General features: G+C 41.4%; 6 protein-coding genes across 8 annotated transcripts; all 6 read left to right on the top strand.

Moving 5' to 3' along the window:
* The first annotated feature begins 1,020 nt into the window (after positions 1-1,020).
* Positions 1,021-3,141, top strand: LOC145700445 (cyclin-dependent kinase 11B-like). Of its 2 annotated transcripts, XR_014134208.1 has the most exons (9): positions 1,021-1,342; positions 1,385-1,594; positions 1,642-1,887; positions 1,930-2,067; positions 2,118-2,215; positions 2,379-2,527; positions 2,571-2,607; positions 2,697-2,781; positions 3,000-3,141. XR_014134208.1 is itself a non-coding variant. In XM_081777710.1 (8 exons), exons 1-8 carry the CDS (start codon positions 1,042-1,044, stop codon positions 3,129-3,131), a joined length of 1,359 nt encoding a protein of 452 aa, XP_081633836.1. In that variant the 5' UTR covers positions 1,021-1,041; the 3' UTR covers positions 3,132-3,141. The 2 variants fall into 2 exon arrangements, 1 of the variants encoding a protein (XP_081633836.1); XM_081777710.1 differs by lacking the exon at positions 2,571-2,607.
* Positions 3,142-3,659: 518 nt separating this feature from the next.
* On the top strand, positions 3,660-9,461 carry LOC145700448 (neo-calmodulin-like). Its single transcript, XM_081777714.1, has 6 exons — positions 3,660-3,795; positions 3,866-3,936; positions 3,987-4,174; positions 4,220-4,411; positions 4,455-4,504; positions 9,455-9,461. The coding sequence occupies exons 1-6, from the start codon at positions 3,746-3,748 to the stop codon at positions 9,459-9,461; spliced, it is 558 nt and encodes a 185-aa protein (XP_081633840.1). The 5' UTR covers positions 3,660-3,745.
* Positions 4,674-6,263, top strand: LOC145700705 (uncharacterized). The gene is made up of 5 exons (XM_081778030.1): positions 4,674-4,766; positions 4,807-5,142; positions 5,191-5,441; positions 5,528-6,103; positions 6,171-6,263. Exons 2-5 carry the CDS (start codon positions 4,821-4,823, stop codon positions 6,261-6,263), a joined length of 1,242 nt encoding a protein of 413 aa, XP_081634156.1. The 5' UTR covers positions 4,674-4,766; positions 4,807-4,820.
* A 46-nt stretch (positions 9,462-9,507) lies between the features above and the next one.
* On the top strand, positions 9,508-11,388 carry LOC145700527 (A-kinase anchor protein 10, mitochondrial-like). Its single transcript, XM_081777811.1, has 8 exons — positions 9,508-9,639; positions 9,681-9,891; positions 9,932-10,089; positions 10,134-10,244; positions 10,294-10,490; positions 10,535-10,683; positions 10,727-10,934; positions 10,982-11,388. The coding sequence occupies exons 1-8, from the start codon at positions 9,519-9,521 to the stop codon at positions 11,063-11,065; spliced, it is 1,239 nt and encodes a 412-aa protein (XP_081633937.1). The 5' UTR covers positions 9,508-9,518; the 3' UTR covers positions 11,066-11,388.
* A 517-nt stretch (positions 11,389-11,905) lies between these two features.
* LOC145700526 (protein regulator of cytokinesis 1-like) lies at positions 11,906-15,121 on the top strand. 2 transcript variants are annotated; one of them, XM_081777808.1, is made up of 9 exons: positions 11,906-12,216; positions 12,261-12,548; positions 12,662-13,031; positions 13,077-13,368; positions 13,465-13,812; positions 13,962-14,098; positions 14,143-14,459; positions 14,549-14,705; positions 14,815-15,121. In XM_081777808.1, exons 1-9 carry the CDS (start codon positions 12,066-12,068, stop codon positions 14,849-14,851), a joined length of 2,097 nt encoding a protein of 698 aa, XP_081633934.1. In that variant the 5' UTR covers positions 11,906-12,065; the 3' UTR covers positions 14,852-15,121. The 2 variants fall into 2 exon arrangements, with proteins under 2 accessions (XP_081633934.1, XP_081633936.1); XM_081777810.1 differs by having other exon boundaries at positions 14,549-14,741.
* A 17-nt stretch (positions 15,122-15,138) lies between these two features.
* LOC145700528 (dolichyl-diphosphooligosaccharide--protein glycosyltransferase subunit DAD1-like) lies at positions 15,139-17,219 on the top strand. Its single transcript, XM_081777812.1, has 4 exons — positions 15,139-15,309; positions 15,569-15,622; positions 16,628-16,706; positions 16,749-17,219. Exons 1-4 carry the CDS (start codon positions 15,184-15,186, stop codon positions 16,883-16,885), a joined length of 396 nt encoding a protein of 131 aa, XP_081633938.1. The 5' UTR covers positions 15,139-15,183; the 3' UTR covers positions 16,886-17,219.
* Positions 17,220-17,498: the final 279 nt, after the last annotated feature.

Below are 17,498 nucleotides of genomic sequence, written 5' to 3'. Positions count from 1 at the left end.
TATGATTGGCTGAGCGCGCCTTCTTTCAGCCAATGAAAATTGCTGCGTAAGGAGAATTACTCAGAAGCGAGTAACTTATTTGTTCTAGAGACGATTCAGATTCGATTCCATGTCAGAAGAGGCGATCTGGGACGATTTGGCTTCTGGTAAGAAGATTCGAAATAACAAATCTAGTTGATTTTAGAGAAAAGGGACGAATTCTGGAAAAGAGAAAGAGTTCTAGAAGATTCTTGAGTTATTGAAGTCAACTTGAAAATGTCTTTTCAGAAATTGCAGATGATTTCGCTGGCGAATATTTGAAAAACGCAGATAACATGAGCGAAAACGAGCTGAAAAAGCTGCGAGAAGATTTGCGAAAGAAAATCGGAAAATCGAGCAAGAAAAGTCGGAAATATTCCGATGAGAGGGACGATCGAGATCGGAAGAAATCGAGGACTTCCAGCGAAGATGAGAGAAAAAGAGCGAGACCGTCAAGGACTGTGACGATTTCGAACAAGTCAGATAGAAAGAGAAGCTCGAGAGATCGATCTTCGCCTTCTGAAAAGGGATGAAAATCTAGCCAATAAAGAGGCGTTCAATAGAATTTTTTTCTATCAAGAATTTTGTTCAATTTTCGTCATTTTTCATCCCTTTCCTCAGTCGTCTTCAATCCCGTGACAAAGCAATACGAGAAGAACATTAGCCGGGGCGAACGAAACGCGCATTCTGACGCGGAATCGGACGAAGGAGAAATAAAAGATGAAAAAATCACGGCCGACGATTTGATCAACGAACTCATCAATGATGAAACGAATGAAAACGATTTGAAATTGGTGACTGATGTTATTATGGAAAGCAGCAAGAATAGGAAAAGTACGCAGAATGGAGATTCTCACAGGAATGGTTCAGAAAAATGACGACTTTTGACGATTCTTCTTCCTTTTTTTTTTGAAAAAACTAATCGTTTGGAATCGAGATCAAATCTTGAATAATTCTGGCAAAAATGTATGAGAAAACTTTTCTGAATCTGAAAGAAGATTAACTCCAGTGCGCGACGAACCAATGTACCATTCCCGTAACCGGCTAGATTCCGTCAATTCCGACCTCATTCGAGAGAAAACCAAGTCCAAATGGGCAAGTGATTCTAGCGACGATGAAGCAGACAAACCAGAACTTGCAGCACTTCCAGCCGCGGTGACATCGCTCCAGCAAGAAATGACAGCGCGTTCTCTTTCTCAACACTCCAGTCCAGCTCATATGGCGACTCCGCCGCCTCCAGCGCAGGAGGATGTTTTGGGGGGCCTTTATGACGAAAATGGAGAGGCGCTGGAAAATGATCAGGAACCAGAAGGAGGAAGACTAGGTAAGAGTTTAGAAAAGAGCCAAAAATAAGTGTCATTTTAAGATTTTTACTATCCATCGATACAAGGCTGTCGGCAAGTCGACGACAGTTATAAATTCCTGAATAGAATAGCAGAAGGAACATATGGCGTCGTCTTCCGTGCCGTCGACAAAAGATCTGAACAAGTCGTCGCGCTGAAAAAGCTGAAAATGGAGAAAGAAAAGCTCGGTTTCCCAATCACCTCTTTACGAGAAATCGTCACACTTCTCAAAGGTAGATTTTCATGAGTTGGTCCTTGTTGATTTCAATGTTTTTCATAGCAAAACATGAAAATGTGATAAATGTGCTGGAAATCTGCGTTGGTGCTACGAAAGACAAGATCTACATTGCCATGGAATATCTTGAACACGACATGAAGACACTCATGGAAACGATGAAGGGAAACTTCACCATTGGAGAAGTTAAGACGCTGATGATACAGTTGCTCAGGGGAGTCAATCATTTGCACGATAACTGGATCTTGCACCGGGATTTGAAGACTTCCAATCTTTTATTAAATCATAAAGGTAGACTTTCCCGGCAATATGTGATCAAAAATCGCACTTCAGCTGTGCTAAAAATAGCCGATTTCGGGCTGGCAAGAGAATATGGCTCCCCACTCGGTGAATTTACAGAAGTCGTCGTTACTCTTTGGTATCGCTCCCCAGAGCTTCTTCTTGGTCAGAAAAAATATTCCACTTATATCGGTGAGGAAAAATAAACGGTCGGAAGAAGTTAATTGATGATCTTTGTTCAGATTTATGGTCTTGTGGTTGTATCATGGGCGAGTTTTTACAAGGAAAGCCTCTCTTCCCCGGGAAAACAGAGCAAGAACAGTGTAAATTAATATTCAAGGTAAGTTTTAACCTTGCTTTTTCGGGGATATCGACGTTTTTCGGCCAATCAGATGCGAGTACTCTCTATCTGGGGCAATCACTGCTGGCTATCCCCAAAACGAACCCCATTTCTCGATAATTACCCCAGATAAATCCCCAGCCCCAGTTAAAATTGCCTCTAGGAACTTGGAACCCCAGATGACAACGTCTGGCCTGGCTTTTCCGAGCTACCACACGCGAAGAAAATCAACTGGGAGCGTAACAGAGGAAACATGCTGCGGAAGCGCTACAAGGACCAAATGAAAAAGGAGGGCTACAACTTCCTGAATGGGTAATTAGCTGGCATTTTGAACAAAAAATTAACAAACTCTTAGACACAATTCAAATTACAGGAAATCGAGAACACGTTCGGTGTGTATTCATCCCCTGTCAATTCAATCATTATCCGATGCCACAACAGACCTTGAATTTTTGCAAGGATGTATTAACCTGTAATTTAGTTTGTTAACCTATGATCCGAATGAGCGCTGGACTGCCGAGCGCGCGCTGGAGGACGTTTGGCTCAAGATGACTCCGATCCCAACGGTAACTTTTTTTAAGAAAAGACTTCTCTAGCAAGATAATCTTTTAGAAGAACCATAAATTCGATGCTTTAAAAAAAGGTTAAAATATTTATTTCTGCGCTATCGTATAATTTTTGATAGAAAAGTAATAAAAAACTCGTCAAATTGTAAATTCCTTGTTGATTTCAAGATTAATTGATACCCTCTTGTAATCAAGCCCTTACAATCATCTCTTTCTAGCCGCGCGAGCACTTCCCGACGTGGCCGGCGAAGAGCGAGCTCCTGGCACGGAAAGCAGCAACGGTAACGATGGCGTCTCCTGACGCGCCAACCGGTGCCACCGCGTTTCAAAAGATGGGCGCGCAGATTTGAAATTTTAAAACGAAGAAAAGATGAAATCAACGCATACTCGCAACGGTCAATTCTCTCTCCATCTCTCCCTCTTTCTTCTGTGTGGTTCAACTTTCAAGCCTTTCTTCGAACGAAGGACAAGACGAAACGAAAATTATTATTTCTAAAATTAAAAATTAGAATTCTTTAAAATTCAAACAATTATTTAAAAACTGCTTGTTTTGATGCAACTGTTTTGATTATCCCAACTGCCAATATGAAATGAACTCAATTTATCCAAGGAATTCTACTTCTTTCTCGCGCAAAAGCCATAAAGAAAAGCCATAGGCTAGAATCTGGGTTTTAGTAAAAAGATAAAGGTACGGCAATGACGAATAATATTAGCTCTTGCTGATTATTGTTGATGAAAAACCTTTATGTTCAACTGCTCTGAGCAAAACTAAGCTGCGTATTTACCAGCTTCAACACATCTACTCACCCTACTAAGGGTGAACTAACTGAATTTCCGACCGTTATCGGCGCTGATCTGAAAATACTCCCTCTTGCGATCGTCCGCAAACCGAGTTTTAATTTTCTTCATTTTCGTAAATCAAGTCGGCAACGTGGAAAAGTCTTTTTATTTAAAAACAGAGAAAATGCTTCCTTTTCGACAACTTGCCCGTTCTCTTCGATATGCTACAGCTGGGTAAGGGATTCAAGATGTTATTTCTATTCTCACTTGTTTTGTTTGTGAGGGTTTTATTAACGTACTGTAGTTCGAAACGAATGGCTTTTCCGGTATCCGCTTACGAAAGAAATATGATCGTTGAAGCTCTTTCTTCTGACGGTAAGACTCCCCTTCCCCTGAAAATCTGTTTTGAAAAGCGCGTCGTTTAGATAGAAAAGCGCAATTCCGCGCACTCGACGCAGAACAAGGCGGCAACATCGACCTCCAATCGTTGAACAAGCTCTTCGAACAAGACCTCGAAGCTGTCGAAAAATTCCTCGAAGGAATCATGAACAGCGTCGATCTTGATAACGGCGGCACGCTCAATTTCGCCGAGTTTCTCGTTCTCATGGTCAAGGTAACCAATACTCGCTTATTTTCTTTCTATCATTCGAAATTCAAGCAACATGGCGTCAACGGCGTCCAGCGAGCCTTCCTATCCTACGATGTGGACGGCTCGGGAAGCATCACTCGCGACGAGCTGAAAGACTGGATGACTCGCCACGGCCGCTTTCTCACCCGCCGCCAGGTCCAAATGATGGTCGATGCCGTCGATGTCAATGGTGATGGTGAAATCGACTACGGAGAATTCCTCGTAAGTTTCCATCGGTCCGAATCGATCCTGAAGCTGTATTTAGATGCTCGTCTGCCGAAGAGTCCTCCGAATGAAAGCCATCGTCGTCGACGCTCCAACTAATTAAAAAGGCAAAGCTTTTCTTTAATAAAAAAACCGTTTCTGTCAAAACTTTTGAAAGTTCACAATAATTCATGCTAATAAAAATGAAAATTTATTTCTATATTTTCGATCTTCTTTTTCACAATTTGAGATTTTTCTTGATCGAATTTTCTTTAGAATGGGAAAGAGTTAAACTCAGCATTCCAACTTTTAAAACATCGCAAGTTGTGTCTTTCTCCCAGTAGATTCTTCTTTCTGTCACCGTGGAATATAAGTATGAAGGCTTGAATCTATCATTTTGATCAAAAAATAAGGTGCTGGAGAAAAGATGTTTGGTGGAAAATCCGCAGTCATGCCCAGCTTTCGGTTAAAAACGAAACGCAAATCTGAGCGTCCTCCAACGCAGCCTCATCCCGCTCCTTCAAAGATCTTTCGGCAAGAGGATCTTCATTATGCATCGGTCAGCCACGCTTCTACAATGCCAAACAGGAAGATTGAGAAGCGAGGTCGACCGCCGAAAACTGAAAATGCAGGTTCTCAAAACGGCCGAAAAAAGAGTGAACGACTCAACAACAATAATGGAGATCGAACATCTCCTCCTGTACAATCCCCTCCGCAACTACCTCAAATCCCTAACGATGGCCAGATAGGTTTTCATCCCTTTGTTTCCGTCCCCTAATTTTCAACTCGAATTTAAGGCTGGAAGTGCACAACGCTCAATCCAGATGGAAAACCGTGTGGCCGGGTTTTTCTCGACAAAGCCGACATTACTGTACATATAAAGCACGGTCATAAAGACTCAAAAGGGAAGAAAACGATGAAGAAGGTGATGATCAAAAAAGCCCTTTCAGAAGAAGAGGAACAGGAAAAAGCACTTCAAGCCAACGAAGCGAGCTTTCGATGTTTTCTTTGCCCAAATTTTATTCCATCGGTTTCCAGCACTATCCAGGTTAGGTTTTGTAGAAAAGAAACGAGCCTTTTAGAGCCCCTGTTTGATTATATTTTTGAGAATTCTTTCTCATTTTATCTTTGTAGATGCATTTACGAGATGTGCACCCGCTCAAGAACTTAAAAGACCACTGCCGCGCAAAGAAACACGCTGATCCCTTCATGAATAAGTTCCGCTGCTTGATTTGCCCGCTTCGAACTTCGAAGACGGCGACGCTGGGAGTGCACCTGGGAGATCACCCCGCCGCCGAAATCTTCTCCTCGCTTGTATATATCGTTCCTGACTCTTTCTCCTCAAAAGCTTCCGAGAAGCTCAAAGGAGCTCCTGTTCCTGTCCATCCTGTAACGCCAATGTGGGGTTGTAAATTTTGCGGTTTTGGGGCTCCCACGGAAAGAGAGGTTCTCTTGCACGGGGAGCGAGTTCATCGAATTCAAGCCAGTTCCAAATTTGTGCTCGGTGGACAGACCAATTGTACTGCTAGACAGAGTTCAAAAATTTTCGGCTCCCGGGCAGGGGAGCGGCGGCCGGCCGGGCGCGGGCACGCTGCCCGCCTGCGCCCCCGGGCCTCGCGGCCTCAAGCGCCCGAGCCCTGGGCTCGGCAAACTGTGTCAGGAACAGACACAGGAACAGGAAAAAAAATTTCTGTCCCATATTTTACACAGGTACACAGGTCAGGAAGCAAAAATATCCTGATTTTAGACAGGTTTTTTTACACAGCTTATCAAACAGGTTACACAGGTCAGGGCCTGCGTGAACAGGTCTGAGCAGGTCAGAAAACTGGAAACAGGCCCTGTGACAGGACAAAAAACAGGATATTTCTGAGAAAAAATATTACAAAGAAACAAAAAGACGCGAATTTATCGGTTATTTTGATTGTTGAACTCTTTTTTACGTCTTTCGCGATTGATTTCTTTTAATATTTTCCCTGACTTATGCAGTTCCTGACCTGGTTACACAGGAACCTGTCTATGGTCAGGACCTGAGCGGGAAACACAGGCCTGTTTAAGACAGAAACAGGAACAGGGACAGCTAAAGAAATTTTTTCCCCTTAATTTTACACAGGTACACAGGACAGGCCCAAATTATTACCCGATTTTACACAGGTACTCAGGCAGATTCCCCAAAAACAGGAAACAGGACCTGTGACAGGTTTTTACACAGCTCAGTTTGCCGAGCCCAGCCCGAGCCCGTCAGGGCCGCGGCCAGTTTTTATGATTACACCGTGCCCGCCTGAGCCCCCGGGCCTCGCGGCCTCAGGCGCCCGAGCCCGTCAGGGCCGCGGCCAGTTTTCGTAAAAGAAGAAGAAATTTTCGCCGAAAACTTTGAAAATTTAAATAAAAATTGAGACTTTTTTCGGTAACCCATAAAAGAGTTTTCTTTGAAAATGACCCCAAAAAATTGGCTCAAAGTTTCGTCTAAAATCAAGATTTTCGCGAATTTCCGAACTTTTTTTATCATTTTCGCATATTTTTTGACGGCAAACTTATTCAAGTCATCGAATTGAAGCTGAAAATACCGATTGAAATTAGGTCCCTTTGTGCTCGCGGGCGCGGCCGGGCGCGAGCAGGAGGGCAAGGGCTCGCGCCCGCGTGAGCCCGCGGGCACCTTGAATTTGTTGCCCGCGCCCGCCTAAGCCCGCGGGCACCTTCAGTTTCGGGCCCGCGCCCACCTGAGCCCCCGAGCTTCATCAATTTTGTGCCCGCGCCCGCCTGAGCCCCCGACCATTTTTCCATTCCGAGCCCGCGCCCGCCTGTGCCCGGGGTTTTTGAACTCTGCTGCTAGATAGACTTCTAAGAATTTTAAAGAAATGACCTTCCTAAGAATCATTTATCGCATTTTAACATCATTTTACGAATCATTTTTACCACTACAGAAACGCTTCAATCTGTAAATTATTCAATATCATAGATCATATGATTTGTATCAAACGTTTTCGTTTATTGGATAAACTTCATCAGGATACTAAAGTAAATATGAACGAAAAGGAACAGAGGAAAAAGAATACTTTTATGTTGAGAGAGCAGTGTGAAATTGCTAACTGAGGAAAACAAAAACAAAATCAAAAAATATGGCTGTTTTTAGTCGAGCGCCAAGGTGGCCCAAAACAGTGCTCGACTAAATTAAAAAGTTTTGAACTGTTTGAAATCAGATTGTTCATTAAGGGAGGGTCTATGCAGTAAAATAAGAAATTGTTCAACGTTTCTCGTAAGTAAGATTAGTTTGTAGAACATCAAAATATTTTAAAGCAAAGTCATTTTTGAAAATTTGTAACGAATTTTCGGAGGATTTTTAGAGTGAAAGGACTCTAAAGCAAGTTTCGATTGGGCAGTTTTAGTCTTGTATTGACTCGTGAGATTTTTTGTGCTTGGCTCACTGATGTAAGAATCATAGCTTTTTTGAAAGGTCTTACAAGTGGAAAAATGTTTGAAGATGGAAGAAGAAGCAGTTTTATTCTGGTTGTTTGAATTAACATGTTCAATCCAACGAACACCAGCTCTTCGTTTGGACTGACCAATGTATTGCGCTTTACAATCACATTTCCAAGAGTAAATCAGATCACACAAGTCGTATTTTTCGGGGACTCTTTTAAGAAATTTGCCTAGGGCTCTTTCGAGTCGTATGGTTTTCCAACTAACGACTAGACAAAAGGAAGGTGTTACTTTTCTGAAGAGTTTTTGAAGACTAAGTCCAATAGAGTAGCATCTTTCACTAGTAAAATCTAAACATAAGTTGAACTTTTTCACTACTTTAGAATCATCACGTTTCAGTGGCTCGAAATTATTATTTTTAATTTCATTGATTTTACGTTTTATGAGGTGAAACGGATATGAGTTCTTAAGAAAGCGATCAGTTAACTGTTCAAGAGCAATATTCAACGCATACGGACATGAGGTTGTATTATTTCTGCGATAGATTTCGCCGGTAAGCGTTGATATTTTCTTGTTGAGGGGAGCGATTCCAGTACGAAAGTTTTGAAGAATGTCATTTTTGTTACTTTTCTCATAGAAGAATAAGTGATATTGGTTGTCATGAAGTTTAATGCAAGTATCAAGATAAGGGAGACAGTCGTCTTTCATATCTTCACAGGTCATTTTTATGGACGGATCAAACTTATTGAGACAATTAAAAATTCGTTTTTTGGCACTTGTTCTGGTTACAAAACAGTAGTCGTCGACGTAACGACTAACAAACAGTATATTACCCTTTTTAATTTCAGTTGTAAGAAATTCACTTTCCAGGCTAGAAATGTAAATATTCGCCACTAGAGGGGCGAGTCGGGAGCCCATTGAGCACCCGAATTTCTGTTTATAGTAACCTTCTTGCGTGGAAAATGCGGTGAACTTTTGTAAGACTGAAACAAGAATAGATCGAAAAACATCTTTAGGGGGAAAATAACTGATTGTGCCGTCTGGAAGATCCTCGGGGCTAAAATATCGAAGAGGATTTTTATAAAGAATATCGATAATAACGTTAATAGCTTTTGAATTGTCAATTGATGGATACATTGACACGACATCTGCGCTCCAAATAGAATGTTCAGATGTTATTTGAGGTGAGATTTTAGTAAACGCACTTTTAAATTCTTTAGTAGAAGAACAAGAGAATTTAAGCTCACCTTGGGCCACCTTGGCGCTCGACTAAAAACAGCCATATTTTTTGATTTTGTTTTTGTTTTCCTCAGTTAGCAATTTCACACTGCTCTCTCAACATAAAAGTATTCTTTTTCCTCTGTTCCTTTTCGTTCATATTTACTTTAGTATCCTGATGAAGTTTATCCAATAAACGAAAACGTTTGATACAAATCATATGATCTATTAACGAAGTCAACAAAAAAGATATATTATTCAATATCTATAAGTCACGTGTGATAGGGGCAGAGAGTAAGGAAGACAGTGGAAGAATCCCGTTTCCTGATCTCTGTTTCCCCTAATCACGTGATTTCTAAGTTCAAACTAAAAAAGAGATGATCCTTCTTACATCTGATCATCTTGAATGGAGATTGAATCTGTCTGCAACTAAAAAGCCTCCTGAAAATGAATCTTGAATTGATTTTTCTTGGTTTCAGATGCGGAGTTGATGCCGCGCTTTAGGGAATGGGCGCCGAATATCCAGAATATACTCAATGACGCCACTTACCGAGCTTATTTCCAAGAATACCTCAAGCCTAATGACAGACGATTATTAACTCTTTACCAAGGTATGAACATCTTTTCTGAACCCCTTTTCATTTTTCTTTAGATATCGGCAAGTTCCGGTCAAACGTGGCCGTCTCTGCCTGCCCGGATGCCAATCAGAACAGCGAGCAAAGCGCGGAAGATGCTCTGCGGGATCAGATCCTCTCTTCTGCGCTCAGTAACGTCACGGAAATCATTCAAGACTCTGTGAACGTAAATGCGAAAACGGCCGAAGAATTCAACGCAGAAGCCCAAAGAATCATTCGTCATTACAGGTACCCCACATTCCTTGATAATCTTCGTTCAATTTTCTAGTGACGTATTGAATTTCGAAGCCAAAGCAGTTTCAAATATGAGAAGAAAGCTTGAAAAAGGGAAAGTGGTAGACGAAGATTTCGCCGATTTGTCGAAGCTAGTCGAACTCGGTCTTTCGAAAAAGATTCCAGATTTTCTTACGTCGAAAAAGTTCAAAGGTATTTTTCCCGAAAAAACACAACTAAAAGGATGCAAATTCAAGGATTATTGGTGGAAGTGTTCACGGACCACGAAATTTCGCTGGATCAAATCCTGTCTTTTGACCAAAGTCGAGAATTGTTCAGAGATTTCATGTCAAAAGAGAAGTCTTTAGGTAACTCTCCCTCGTTAAATTTTCCTCTTTTCACAATCACCGTTTGTAGAAGTGCTTGATTTCTACCTGAATACGAAAGACTTCGCGGCTCGTTTCCGCGAGATTCCGAAAAAAGACCGAGACCAACTTCAAAAAACGATCTTCAAGCAGCTCGGCGCGATCGGCTTTTCTGACAATGTGAAACAACAAGTCGAAGTCGGTCTCAAAAATCCATCAGCAAGCTCATTCAAACTTCCAGCTCGACAGGTCAGTAACTCGTTCTAGAACCGGGTTGATTGTTTCTTTTGCAGGCGCTTACGACGTTACAAACAGTTTATCTACCGCTCTTTTTGCGCTCACCGCAGTTTCTCAACTTTCTGAATGGAATCATGGAGCAAGCAGGGTTGAATCTTGATTCCAAGGCTCCGCAGAAAAACAGGGAAAGCGACACAAGCTCAAAGTAAGTCTTTCATCCTCCTTCGTCAATAATTTTCCTTCCAAAGCTCTGGAATCAACCTGACTGCCTCGTTTTCTCGCCCAGAACTGATTTACTACCGTCCGCTCAGTGGCCACCTGTACTTAGGCCACATCGACTCTTTGGGACGGTATCGATCAGAAACTCTCAACACGGGACCGATCTTCGCCCACCTGGAGGCTAAGAAGGAAAAGGAGAAGTCCCTATTCAGCTTCAAAAATTTCATGGGCCCAGTGGTAAGTCCCCTTGAAAAAACAATCGTTGCCAATAAAGTATTTTTCAGAAATACGACGAGAAAACAGTGGAAGATGCGTGGAGATCAGCACGAATGTTTGTGGCGGATGTAACATCTCAAAAGCAGAAATAGCGAAAAAGAAATTTTTAAATTTCCTCCATTTTCTTTCTTCTAAAAATTCTTTTTCTACAACTTTCCTTATTCTGGCTTCAATAAAAACTTTGAAACGAAACTGTGCGGCTTTTGCAATATTTGATACTGATTCATTTTGTATTCAATTAATTATTTTTATTATATTACACCTTTTTGTTACAACATATTATTTCCATTTTTCCTTTTTTGTCATTATTTTTATTCCCGTGCTCCGTGTTCTGTCTTAACTCAACTTTCCTATCAAGCGATGAAAATCCTTATTACCGAAAAAAGCTTTCAACAATAAAGAATACAAGTCAATTCAAACTTCAATCTTATCGGGTATATTTTTTGAAAAGTCGGCGCCTGGGGGTTTCATAATCGGGTTTTAGCGGGCGACCTTTGAAACAATTCAATTAGAGAAAAAGGTTTGAAGAAGATAATCCATTTCTTCAAAAAATTTTCTTCTTTCGAAGCTGTAAAACTTGCTCGTTTCTTTGATCTGTGATTTTTTACAACTTCCTTATTCAAAAATTTCCCGCTTTCAAAAACATCATTGTCGTGCTTTCATAAGCGCCGGACAACGGGATTTGTCGCAGATGTCAATCGGTTTCGCTCTTGGTGACCTTTTTACGAGGTCCATTACATTTTACAGTTGAGCTTTTACGAGACTTCTGATTTCGCGTTTGATTACTTTTCCCCGCGTCCAAGTTTACTCAGTGTAGTGAAGGGGGTCTATTCAAATGGCGCGCCACTTGGCTGCCCAATGAGCGCCGCCCAATTACTCAAATAGCCAATCGCGCGTCGTCTCACCCAGAGGCGCCTAATTTGAAATTGATCGCGCGCAATAGTAGAACAAAAGTCTATTTAAAAAATCTGAATATTGAAATCTTTTGAAAATAAGAGATTTGTTTTCTAGATAGAAATAACGAAAATTGTTATTCTGGCGTCAGAGAGAGCAGTTTACCGGCGACAAAGAGCGTAAACGCTGAAAAAAGAGATGGAGGAAGATCTGAATATCAGTTCGACATACATCGAGCCAGAAAAAATGGACCGTTTTGTGAAAGAGCACGTCGACCAGCAGCCAGGACTAAATGGAGAGCACAGAGACGAAACCTTTGCCAGTTTGACGCAGATCTGGATAGATCTAGGTAAAATTATAAAAAAGATTGATCTAAACACGTTTTGTCTTCAGGTTTCGACAGAGAAGCGATCGAACAGCGAATAAGAACGGCAAACAAGCACGTTTCGCAGCTGTTTGATCAGATGAAAATTGAGGAGCAGGATGTTCTGGAGACGATGAAAGCCGACCTGGCGAAGTCGTTTGCGACCATCCGCGAGCTGAACGAGGAGCTGGGCAGGCCACCCTTCAGATACGATGGACCGCCGCAGCTCGTCGCGAAGGCTGAAATTGTGCAGGTGGAGCTGGAGAAGCTCGAGAGACAGAAGGAGACGGCGATGATTGAGCTTCATCGATTGAAAAGTAGGTTTTTTTTGAAAAGATTCACTGGAATCCAAGGAGCTGAATTTTTTAAGTCTTCGTTGATTTCAAGCCAGTAAAATCTAAATACAATTGTATCTAACGGGGATTTTCAGATATCGAAGAAAAGCTCTGTGAGCAACTAGAGTACGCAAGCGTACCAGTCTCGCTGAAAGTCGTCCCAAAAGTTCACGATCTCGAGCAGATCAAGCAAAACATTCACATGATGGAAAAGCTCGTCCAAGCTCGACTTGACCAGTTCAGAAGACTCAAATACGCGATCACCTCTGCTTTCGATCTCCTTGGCGAGGCGCCGAAAGAAGTCTGGCTGCAAGACATTCTCGAAGCCGGCGAAGATCCATTTGTCGTGCTCAAGGAGAATGTGAACACGAAAATGGAAGCGAGGAAGAAAACGATTGAAGCGAAACGAGATCAGAGACAAGAGAGGAAAGACACTCTCGAGGATAGACTCGTTAGATTGGCAACGTAAGTACTTATTAATATTTTCTTTTACTAGCTAGACTATTCTAGTCGACTTGAGAAAGAGCAGCGATACGTCGACCAATTCAAGCGTCACGATCTGAGCTCTAGCTGGCTCGAAAGACTCCAGCAAGAGCTCAATAGTTTGGAAGCGGAGAAAAAGAGCAAGCTCAAGGAGCTGGTCGAGTCCTGCCGCGAAGATATCGCAACGCTGTGGGAGAAGATGTACTTCAGCCAGGATCAGCGTGAGTCTTTCAACGAATACTACTCGGAAAACTACAACGAGCAGTTGTTGGATGACCACGAAAGCATGGTTCGACAACTAGAGGAGGAATTTTCACAGGTAAGAATTCGCTTAAAATCATAGAAGAGAATCGATTGGTGAGACTGCTATTTATTCGGAGAGCCATTAGAAAAAACACTAACCGTTCGATTCTAGCATGCGAACATGTTCAAAGGCGTTGACCAATGGAATGAGCTTTTCCAAAAGTACCGCGTAATGGACGCAGAGGACAAAGATCCCAATCGCTTCAAAAACAACCGCGGCGGAGCTCTTCTCAAAAAGCAGAAAGAGTTCAAAAAGGTCAAGATCCAGCTCACCACGCTAGAGAACCAATTGAAAGCGGACATCAACGAGTGGGAGAAGGATAACGAGAAAGAATTCCAAGTCGATGGCGTTGGATTCAAAAAGTATATCGAGACGCAGTGGGACGCAGTGTGCGAGTCTAAAAATATGGAAAGGCTAGAGAGAAATCAAAAGAAAAAAATTGAACTAGCCAGAGAAATGGTAAGAAAATCTTTCAAAGAACACACTAGAGACCCTCCCCAACAAGATGCAAAAGAGAGAATTGAAATATCTCGTCTCTAACCCCTTCAAAAACGCTCCACCAATTTATGTTCACCTCAAAAAAAACCTGTTTTATCCCTTCTTCATAGACGTACGGAACAACTCCTACGAAACGAACGGCCTTTGGTTCCACAATGAGCCTCGCTGATACAAAGCGCTCAAGAATCGACATCACTGCGCAGTCGAAGTTCTCCAGGATTCCAAATATTCCTCCTTTTCGACGACCGTAAGTTCCTAACATAAATTTTCCTCCCTAACTTATCCTCGTAGATTTGGAGCTCCAGCTCGCCCAGCTCAGAATGAACAGCCTCCTCAAGAACAACGTCTAACCAAAAAGTCCAGACGCAGATCAAAGTCCGCTTCGAACATTCTCCAACCATATTCCAAGGTTTTCTCCAAAGTAACTTCTCGGATCAACACATTCCGGACGCCTCAGCCAGTAAGAGGAGGTCCATCGAGGATTCCTCTTGCACAGCGAGGTGCCAAAACGGAGGTAAAACCGAAGAAGAAGCTGTTTTCGGAGAATGAGCGAATTGAAGTCGAGCAGCAAAACGATAGAATCTGTCAACCGATTCTTGAAGACAAAGGTAAAGTATTTTTGTAGCTAGAAGCTTCAAGATTTACATATTTGACTTTTCGTACTCTTCCTTGATTTCAACTCAATTCATCCTTTCAGAAAACGATTCGAACGCTTCCCTCGAGTTCGAAAGCGCCGAAAATCTTCCCTTTGGCGGACCCACATCGATCAAATCAGCTCCTCACTTCGACGAAGGGCCGCCACCAAGTTACGAAGAGTTCGGCGAAAATCTTGGAAGTCGTCGTCACATCCGAAGGTAAAAAACACTCCGCACAGATCGAAATCAATCAAGGTGATTTGTTCTTTTGATTCGTTGAACTTTGATTCTTACTTTCCGCCTTCTTCGTTACTAACTATGTTTGTAGCTCTGCGATCGGTTACGGCTTCAGCTACGAGATCTAACTTCGCCCCATTCCGAAGATCACCTCACCTGCCCCGGCACTTTTCACATTCCCTATTCATTGAATAGTATTCAATGAAGACTCTTCATTCTAAAAAAACTCACGCCCGGCTTATTTTATACCTTTTATTTCACCACTATTTTTAAACGAATTTCACCACTCACTGTATATAATCCCCCTTTTTGCAAAACCAACAAAATTACATGTTCACTGTAAAAAATTACTTAAAAAAAAAACAACTTGGCATAATATATTTCAAACTTGTACAACACCAAAATCTCGTTATTTCTTCGCAGGTCAAAGACATTAATTTCAGAATTCGTATAAGCAAAAATGACCAAGTCCACGACCAAAACTGTTACCAAAGCCGCTCCAAAAGAGTCGACCAACGCGGCTTCTGAATTCGGACAAATCGTATCGAAATTTTTTGACGACTATCAGAAATCCACTCCCGTCAAGGAACGCGGCAAATAGAAATAACTAACAGTACCAAATCATGTCTAATTTACCAATCAATCTTGTTTCAATAAAAACACAGAGAGTAGTAAAGCAATATTGAAAGATTGAGGGTTGCTATGATGATGAAATTAAGATGTTGTTGTTTAGGGGGAATACAAAAATGAAACAGTTCTTTCGGAGAAAACGCCACGATACTTTTTTCTACCTTTTTAAAATTGCTTCAATATAAATTTTCATAAATTCTGAGCCGCTTGAAAAGCTGAAAGCGATCGACGCGTATCTTGGATATACATTCTTCACTGGAGTGATTCAGGTAATCGCCTCAGTTATCGGCTTTATCCCTATTTTCAAAATCATGTACTCGAAAACGTGACCACGAACATTTGACAAGCCCAGGATAATGAGAGACCATATTATCTTATCTTTCTTGCCTCCTCACTCTCGGTCAAGCTAGGTTTTTGACGAAGCGTCTTTTTATTCTAGGAACAGTATTAGCATTATTTATTATAAATACGATTGCCGAAATCGCCTTTTCCTAAAGAATTACTATTATTGAAATGAGTACTTTTGTAAAATGAGCGATTGCGGGATGAAAATTGTTATAACTAAATTGTCAACATCCGTTTGTGATTTGCTCGAACAATCTGTTCTACTTCAACTTGAGCCCGCAGCGGGGCTTACTTTAATCTTGAAATGATTTGCAACAAGTAATGAGTGTATTAAAAACAAATGATAATTGAGCACAACAAAGATTAATCTAAGGGTCGTTTAGGTTTGAAACTCTTTAGTACGATAATCACTAACTTACAACTTGAAAAGTAACTGCTGATCGAAAGAAAGTAAATTTTATTTGCTCTGTTTATTTACGAAAAGGTTTAAACCAAAAGGTCCTCCCCCGTCTCTGTATTTATCCTCCTTCACAATGACTGATTATACCTGAAGATTTCTTGCTTTGTTTTTAAAGAAGACAATACTTGGTACAAATCATTCTAGGATTATTCTAAGCTCCGTGAAGGCTTAAGCAAAACACCGCCTAGGCGAAATTGACGGGCGTGTCTTTCGAATCCCTTAAATTTCAGCGTTCTAGCTTGGCACAGAAATCGAAAGCTTTAGCAAAACTTAGAGAGGCAAATTAGAACAGCCCGAGATCGAGATTCAAAAGAAGTTGATAAGACTCTGTTTAGGATCACAACAAGACGAAGTTGTAGCGCCGTTTATCACGTTGCGAAATACAGATAATTCTGCGCGTACCAAAGTACTTTTTTCAAACCGCGGGATTTATAGAAATATTTCCCAAAAATTCAAATATTTAATTCAGTTCGTGTACTGCTGCTTGGTCGGTACTTTCCCCTTCAATGCGTTTCTCTCTGGCTTCATCTCCTGCGTCACTTCTTTTGGTAAGCTACCCTTTTTATAAACCTCTACCTTCTCACTTCTAGTGCTTGGAGTGAGCCTTCGACTGCAGCTGAACCCTGAGAACAAGGATCAATTCCAGTGGTCTGACGAGCGGGCTTTTGGCGACTTTCTCTTTGCTCATTTCGTCCTCCACCTCGTTGTCATGAACTTTATCGGCTAAATAAGGGCTTTCCCCATCTCTTACCCTGATTCTGATCCTGCCTTCACATGTTCCTCATTCAGTAATCAGTTATTTTCCTTATTCTTCGATAAAGGATCTAGCGTGGTGACAAGTCCTTGATTAGAGATTATTCGACTACTCTTTTAGAATCCATTTTTTCCATCTTCCTGTTCTTATTTGCTCTGTTTTCAAAACGTAGTGATAGACTGCCTTATCAGCTGATTTCGATAAATTGAAAATTCTGGAGAGCCCCTTTTTTGTCAAAACAGCTTTAGAGCTAATTATTATTTTCCTTCGCCCCTGGGTTTAAATGCAATAAAATCTTCTTTAGTTATTTTCATTCTCGTCTTTTCAATAAATAGGCTTGAGGTTGGTAAAAAATCATGGTCACGTGGCAATTATCAAAATTGGGAAGGAGGTTTTTGGATAAATTTTTGATTATGATGCACCTAACCCAGCCGACTCAAACATAATATCTGAAGTTAAGATGAGTTAGCAGTAAATCTGTTTACATGAGAACTTGCGCTAGAATAGACAAAGTAAGGAAAGGTTATCCGGTAGTCGATCGAGAATGAAGGTCACGAGTTTAATTAGAAGCCCCGAGATTCCACTC

This window comes from Oikopleura dioica, chromosome 2, assembly GCF_907165135.1.
Source record: "Oikopleura dioica chromosome 2, OKI2018_I68_1.0, whole genome shotgun sequence".
In the NCBI taxonomy this organism is placed as follows: Eukaryota; Metazoa; Chordata; class Appendicularia; order Copelata; family Oikopleuridae; genus Oikopleura; species Oikopleura dioica.
This window is presented reverse-complemented; position numbering and strand designations above follow the sequence as displayed.